We start from the raw sequence: 8,230 nt of genomic DNA, 5'->3' as shown, positions 1-8,230 counted from the left end.
AAATGACAATGTTTAGTGTGCAAATGGATTTGCCAACCCCTTGTAATTACTCCATGCCATCCCCAGGGATCCTCCGCTCCCAGGTTGGGAATCATTGCTCTATAGGTTATGTGTATTAATCCTATGGATGCCTGATCTGCCTACTAAGGGCAGAAAAGAAAAAAAATGTCACATCGCACGTGCTAAAATAGATGCTATTTTTCTAGATGGGGACTACTCTATGTACTGCAAGAAGCTGCTTTGACATTTCCTAGTTGACCTTAGTAAATATCAATATTAGCTGTATATGAGAAAGAAGTATGACCAGTAGCCAAAAACATATAGAAGCGGATATAGCTAAAGAACACATTTTACGTGTCAGCATTTTCTAGCTCAGACCAACAGAACCACAATCCATATTCTGAAAGCCTCCAGGCCCATTAATTACAGTAAACAACATGGAAAGGCAGTGTGCGACATTTCTCTGACATGCTTATTTAGCTCTCTATTAACTCGTTTAACCACATGTGGAACTTAATAATACAACCACAAATGTAATGATGCCTCAGTAACTCTGATAAGCTAGACTATTTTTTAAACTTGAGATGGGGGGCAGAACTCCTTTCCTTCTATTATTCATACCACTAATTAATTGTACAACAAAACACAAAATACTGCAAATTTTGCTTAACATTTAGCTGGAGTTATCCTCTAATTTACAAATCAGATTATTGGCTTCCTGAATCTTAAGCACTCTGGAGGAAATATCACCACTAATCATAAAGAACTAAATCTATTTTCAGCTATCATTTTTTATTCATTTTATGAAGCATATGGTTTTGAAAATGGCTCCTTTTGAACATTGGTAAGAAATCAATGGCACAAACCACCATAGGGGGAAAAATCCATTTATTTCTTGATACTTTGTTAAATATGCTTGACTAAATGAAGTCATAAAATACAATGAAATCTCTGGGATTCATCATTAAGATTTCATTTTGAGTTAGGATGCATAAAACTGTCAAAGAAAAAATAATGATTTCCATCACTTATGCTATTAAATCGCACATTAAATGAAACTGGCTCATACATTGTGATATTAAAAATATTTTACTATACTCTCAATTACCTGAGGAAGATAGTGGGTCTTGTACCGATAAACTATGCATTACTAGTTTGCTGTAGTGGTTAAGAGCAATGGGACTCTAATCTGGAGAACCGGGTTTAATTCCCCACTCCTCCACTTTAAACCAGCTGGGTGACTTGGGTGAGTCACAGCTCTTCCAGAGCTCTCTCAGGCCCACCCACCTCACTGGATTGATTGTTGTAGGGATAATAATAATGTACTTTGTAAATCGCTCTGAGTGGGTGTTAAGTTGTCCTGAAGGGCAGTATATAAATTGAATGTTGTTGTTATCATTACTATTATTATTACTAAAAGATCTTCCAAAAACAGAGTGGAAGGGAAGATGATAATTGATATTGCAATGTCCAAATCCAGAGGGGGCATATAATGCACATCTGGAAAAATTGCACTAATATCTGGAAGTCAGCCATTTAGACCAAACAGCCTAGCCTGGTCCCAAAGCATATGGATGGATGTGTGACCAATGTAGGATGAACCTTGGCACATACGGACTGCAGAAATGTGATGCATTGTGCATCTGAACACTGAAATAAACATCATGTGAACATGCCTATATTGGGAATCTATTTTATGTGCTGTAGATGCAGGGCTGGCCTTATTGTGAAACAATATGAAGCAGTTGTTTTAGACAGCAGATTATAGGTTGGATGAGGGGTGGAGCAGGAACCAGGAACAGGACTTCCAAGAAGAAAGATTAAGGGGACAAAAATCTGGTCTCTATTCACCCTGGGGTCCAGGGAGCTGAACTGTAACAGTGTTTCATACAGTGTTTGTATTGGATATAGGTCAGTGATCCCCAGTAGATCAGTCCATAGATGCCCAGTCCATAGATGCCATAGTGCCTTTCAATGTGTTTCCTGGTATCCACTTGCTTCTTCCCCATAGCATCTCTCTTCCAAAACAAAGAGCCAGTCTTGGCTTTCCTCAATTTCACTGGAGAACAAGGTGCTTCAGAAGAGCCCAGGAGATTCCACCTTTGTGTTTTCAGGGAGTGCTCATTTGAAAACAGCTGCTTCATTACATGAGGTTGCTAGCTGGAACCGCTTAACATTTTGATGAACTTCCAAAAATTCTATCATTGGACAATCCCTAGGCAGTCATATTCCCTGGCAGGGAAGTGTGTTACTTTCCTACCTCCAGCCTCCATCTTTGTTGTGGCAGAAACCCAGGATAAAGTAGGGATTATGTAAAACTGGGAGCCAGTGGAACAAGACTGGAGTGATATGGTCCCTATGATCCGCTCCAGTCAGCATTCTGGTTGCATTCTGTGCCAGCTATAACTTCCAATTCCTTTCAAGGGCAGCCCCATATAAAGCACATTGAAGCAGTCTAATCTAGATATTATCAGGGCATAAACCACAGAGGCAAGATCTATTTTATTCAGGGATTGTAATATTCTATATACGCAGGTTTATAAATATTCTTGGATTTGCCAACTGATGATAAAATATAAAGGTGGTATTCAGAGGTCGCAACAAACTCTAAATTAAACAAGAGATTTGTCAGCATAAATTATTATCATTGTTTGTTTGCCATGCTTATGTACTCCCTAATTCCATCCACTGCTCCTTTTTGCACATAGGTAGCGTCACTGAACACTTCCTAGTTTGATTAAACCTCAGTTTCTGTGACATCCTAAAGGAAGGTACCAACTTGGAGTCTGTTCCCTACCCACACCACATCACCACTCAAAAAAGCTGTAACTTTAAACCTCAGTTAAATTCCAGTTTAGAAACCCAGGCTGTCAGGGGAACAAATTCAAGTTTGTCAAGGGACTATGATTATGGCTGATGTCAACAATGAAAGACTACTATAACATTAAATGCCACCTTCAAGGGCATTGAGTGCATCTGAAATTTTCTCAGTATCTTCCTTCAGAATGACTCACGGCTGTTTATCTCTAAATTTCAAAATAAAAGGGATTTCTGGGATCTAGCACAAGAAGAGGAGGAAATAATTACATCGGAGATCATGATTTAAATATAATGATTGTCCTTCAAAGAGTTATTAAGACCCTCTGTACCATGGCCAACTCTTGTAACTATTACCATGTCAGTCTGGAAAGTGGAGAAAGGTGTATGAAACTGTTTCATGATTTGTATATTTGCCACAAATGAAAAATCTCCTTCATTTTCTAAAATAAAATGAGACTTGACTTTGTGAAGTATCAAGTAGAATACAGGCTTTGGCCTGGTCTGGAACAAAATGTTTACAATCTAATTTAGCAGGAAGACACACAGAGGGCACAACCACCGTACTCAATGTTCTCTTTTCTAGTTGCATTTTCCCATTAGAATTTAGGATGCTTTAATTCATTTACTTTGGCTGCAGTCCTAAACACATTTACTAAGAAGTAAGTCCCATTGAACTCAATGAGTTTACTTCTGTGTATACATGCTTAGGATTGCACAGTAAATGACTTACCTGCTCTGGGTTGGGAAATTCCTGGATATCTGGAAGCCTGGAAGGGTAGAGTTTGGGAAAGGGAGGGCGCTCAGCAGAGAGGTGTTGTCCACCCTCCAAAGCTGCCATCTCTGTAGCCTGGAGATCACTTATAATTCTGGAGAATCTAGGTCCCATCTGGAGGTTAGCAACCCTATCTAGAGTTGTTCTGCTCTGAATCCATTGAAATCAGTGGCTTTAGACTGGAGTAATTCTATATATGTCCATTTCAGTAGCACAAGAATTATTATCTTATTTGCCTTTCAGAGATTAGGTAAGCATATGCCATTAAATGCATAGTTTTACATACAACTATGTTTAGTATTGATTTTTCTTCTCTTAAAAAGGAAATAGAATAATTCAAACTGTTGATAAGTTGGTTGTTGGGGGTTTTCCGGGCTGTATTGCCGTGGTCTTGGCATTGTAGTTCCTGACGTTTCGCCAGCAGCTGTGGCTGGCATCTTCAGAGGTGTAGCACCAAAAGACAGAGATCTCTCAGTGTCACAGTGTGGAAAAGATGTAGGTCATTTGTATCTACTCAGGAGGGGTGGGGTTGAGCTGAGTCATTCTGTAAGAGTTTCCCAGGGTGTGGAATGCTAATGGCGGGAGGCTTCACTGTATCCTGAGGAGGTTCTTTTGCATATGGATTGGTGCTCCTCAGGATACAGTGAAGCCTCCCGCCATTAGCATTCCACACCCTGGGAAACTCTTACAGAATGACTCAGCTCAACCCCACCCCTCCTGAGTAGATACAAATGACCTACATCTTTTCCACACTGTGACACTGAGAGATCTCTGTCTTTTGGTGCTACACCTCTGAAGATGCCAGCCACAGCTGCTGGCGAAACGTCAGGAACTACAATGCCAAGACCACGGCAATACAGCCCGGAAAACCCCCAACAACCATCGTTCTCCGGCCGTGAAAGCCTTCGACAATGTTGATAAGTTGTTTTCAACAATTAGAACATCTGCACCAATATCTGAATTTAGGGAAATTAGTAAGGTTTAGTTCCACTGATGAGTTGGTAAGTTACTTGGGACTTTATTTAATGAACAAATGTTTAATGGTGAAATTTATGGCTCCTGAGAAACAATTTTATCTACATTTTTGTATATTTGGCATGAGCTTTTTTGTCAACTTTTCCAGCAAAGCTGTATGCTAGAATTACTTCAAATCCCTCTAATAGCTGCTATATTTTGTAGCCTGCTTCTTTTTTCAGATGTTCTGCCTTACTCAGGAATTAAAATGTTTACATTTTAGTAATGTTCATTGTTCTAGGTGCCAAAAATTCTATGTGGAGTTCAACCTGATCTATAAAAATGTGCTATAAAGAAGGGATATTTATTCCATGAAATCCGCTACACACGTAAGGAAAAAGCCTCAATTACATTTTTTGTGACTGCAGTTGGAATTGGTATTGACAGGAGGGAGAAAAATTCTTTGTTCATCAAAGGGTCTCACATCCAGGTGAGCGAGCAGATGTTACCTCACTTCAGTTCTCAGTAAGAAAGACTGATGGCACAAGCAAACAATGCCAAAAGATATTCTTCATGCAGGCAGCTAAATATCCATGTCTACACTCCAATACAAAGTTAATCATACAAGGCCACTGATTTTTAACGGGCTCGGAGTGCAGAGCTCTGTGTTCTAGGGTTCATTTTCACTGGCATGACCATTTTTGGGACACTGCATGTCTGTAACAATACCATCATAATCTCACAAAGCATCAACTACTTCACAGGCAGATACACCAGAATAGATGTTAAGAATTGGAGTGGCATTGTATTTATTTTGTGAGTTTGGTGAACACCTCATGACAAATCTCGCTCCTGGTTTTCAAGTCCCCCAGTGGACCACCACAACAACATAAATCAATATTTAAATATGGTTGGTGCAGTTTCACACCATCTCAGTCTTCCTATCTAAGATTTCACCAGATTAGCAAAAATACTTCTCAGAACTGGGATTCTTAATATTTTAGGCATACTTTGATATAATCTCCTTAAAAATAATCTCTCCCCCCACTTCTAATTCTCTCCTTCTTCTGCATTCCACTCCTGGTAGGAACTCTGTTCCTGAACATTGGTTTCTAGTTGCGAAATCTGAGAATTATCTGTTGTCGGCATTTGCACTGAGTCTGAGGTTCTCGTTGAAGCATGTGTGCTGCGTATTATTTCTTCTCTGCTTTTCCAAATTTTTGTTTGCCAGAAGGTTTTCACAGCTTCCCTACAAAGACAAGTCAGAACCAAATCAGAACAAAATCTGGGATGATTTTTACTATGGCTGGAGCCAGAAAACAGGTTTTATGAGAGCTGAAAGAGAGGCATCCTCTCTTTGTTACTTTCTCCTATCAAGTTTGCTTATCTCATTTCATCCTGGACTAGATTTTATATCTGCATTATCTAACAATAGTTCTAAATGTCTCATGCCCACAGTGAGGGAACTGATTACACTTTGTAATGGACCTTGCGTTAAACTGGTCTCCCTTTGTAACCACAATAACACACAACTTCAGTTTTCTGATGTGCATATACATCAGGACTGATAAATGCACACTCCTCTGTATCTGATGAAGTGAGATATGACTCATGAAAACTTATGCTGGAATAATTATTGCTAGTCTTCAAGGCGGCATTAGTCTCTTTATTTTGTTGCTACAGAACAACACATCTGGAATATTCTCCAATTCCTGGGATTATTGTGAATGGCAAAATCCATGGATACTAGCAGGGGAGGACTGGGAGACCAAACAGCCTGGATGAGGAGGCCCCATCCTTCTCCCGCCCACTTCATCCCTTCAGCTCATCCTCCCCCCACCAATGGAGGGAGGCCCAGCCAAGGTGAGTTGTGTACTTGGACATACACATACTTGTACTTGGACATACCACAGACATTTTCTGCAGTCCAGACATCATCCCATGCCTTGTCATGATTAGTGCTACATTTCTACCGTTTATTAAAATGTATGTATGGCTTATTTTTAATACTGGTAATTTATTTTGTTGTGTTTATGATTTTATGATATTGTTTTTACTCATTAGCGACCTCAAGCAGGTCTCTGGAGGTGGCATAGAAATTCTCTGAACAAATAAATAATAAAAAGTTAGACCTTACAAATAGGATAACATAATAGGGTAACTGTTTATATCGTGATGCTGTCTACCTACCAGTTAAGAATGATGAAGACTACTGCAAAGATCATGCCAACACAAACAATAACTCCAGTTATGAGTATAAACACCAGTACTATATCTGCAGTTTGCTTCTTTGACCTTCTTGTTTCCAGTTCTAAAAAAAAATTGTAGTAATAATAAGCATTCTTCTTTTCCCTCTTTCATTATTTATATAGACATATCATAAAATGCTGCAACATAAAATGCTGACTTAGGCTAGATTTTAACATGACAGAAGTAGATATAAGATATACCCATGCAAATTTGCACAAACCCATCATCTTGTTCACACAGAAACACTACACATGCAATCTCAGCACATGTGCAATGTTAGCATGCCAGCAGGTCTCCAGCCTGGGATATCTGTCTCTGGTACTTTGCATACATAGTAGCTGAGGACCCTGCTTAAGAACATAAGAACATAAGAGAAGCCCTGTTGGATCAGGCCAATGGCCCATCCAGTCCAACACTCTGTCACACAGTGGCCAAAAAACCAGGTGTCATCAAGAGGTCAGCCAATGGGGAAGGGGCACTAGAAGCCCTCCCACTGATTGCCCCCCCCCCACAACACCAAGAATACAGAGCATCACTGTCCTAGGCAGAGAGTTCCATCTATACCTTGTGGCTAATAGCCTCTGATGGACTGAGAGCCACTGCTTAACTGAGATGAAGGGTACATGCAATATTGCAGCGGTAAATTCTTCTTTACCACTATTAAATCAGGTCTTAGAAGTTCCTAAAGTCACAGGAAAAGGGAAGCTGGATTAAAGTTGAGTAGATTTGTCTCAAAAAGAATATTAAAGCCATTTTCAACAGTACAAAGGAACATCATTTAATAGGCAGATCAGTTGCAAAGCAGATTCTCCTTCAATGTAAATCCAATTGACCTGAGAGTTACGAATATTGATTTATATGCATAGGGGCGGGGGGGAGGCTGCATCATACCAGAAAGGATTAAGAGTACACAAGAATAAATTATTAAAGGACTGACATAAGGAAATAATCAAACAAGTGAACATTCATAAGTACTTACAATGATGGTGCTGCTTTAGGTAAACTGCAACAAAGCTATCCTTTTAAAAACAACTCTTATACAACACTTTAATGTGTCTATGCTGATCTTAATAATGGTTGGAAAGAGTAAAACGGGAGGACAAAAAGGGTAAAATTAAATGTATTTGGATAACCCAAAAATAACTATAATGGGGTGAAAAGAAAGTAAAGAAACCCATGAAAAGTGTTTCACTCATGTGTCAGCTACTTGATACATTAAACTATATAAACCATCAAAAACACTTACACCTGGCTACACTAGGTGCCTCTCAGCTTTTGCAACAATCTTTCAGGTGGTAGTATGATTTTTAAAAATTTAGTATATTTATTTGTTCGTAATAGTTATATGTTGTATTTATACTACAGATATGTACTCAAGATGGCTCACAAATATATGAAAAATGTACAAATCACTTCATCGCTAACCACTAAAGA

The 8,230-nt window shown here is 39.1% G+C and overlaps 1 protein-coding gene across 1 annotated transcript in view; it reads right to left on the bottom strand.

The window, feature by feature from the left end:
• Positions 1-5,596: 5,596 nt before the first annotated feature.
• The window catches only part of SPACA1 (sperm acrosome associated 1), a 37,220-nt gene continuing 34,586 nt past the window's right edge, over positions 5,597-8,230 (bottom strand). The window contains exons 6-7 of the mRNA XM_054978348.1: positions 6,737-6,857; positions 5,597-5,795 (exon numbers count right to left, since the gene is read on the bottom strand). Coding sequence (XP_054834323.1) covers positions 5,597-5,795; positions 6,737-6,857 — 320 coding nt within the window. The remainder of the gene's footprint in view (positions 5,796-6,736; positions 6,858-8,230) is intronic.

This window comes from Eublepharis macularius, chromosome 1, assembly GCF_028583425.1.
Source record: "Eublepharis macularius isolate TG4126 chromosome 1, MPM_Emac_v1.0, whole genome shotgun sequence".
In the NCBI taxonomy this organism is placed as follows: domain Eukaryota; kingdom Metazoa; phylum Chordata; class Lepidosauria; order Squamata; family Eublepharidae; genus Eublepharis; species Eublepharis macularius.
The sequence above is the reverse complement of the archived record's forward strand: the minus strand, read 5'-3'. Positions and strand labels throughout refer to the sequence as shown.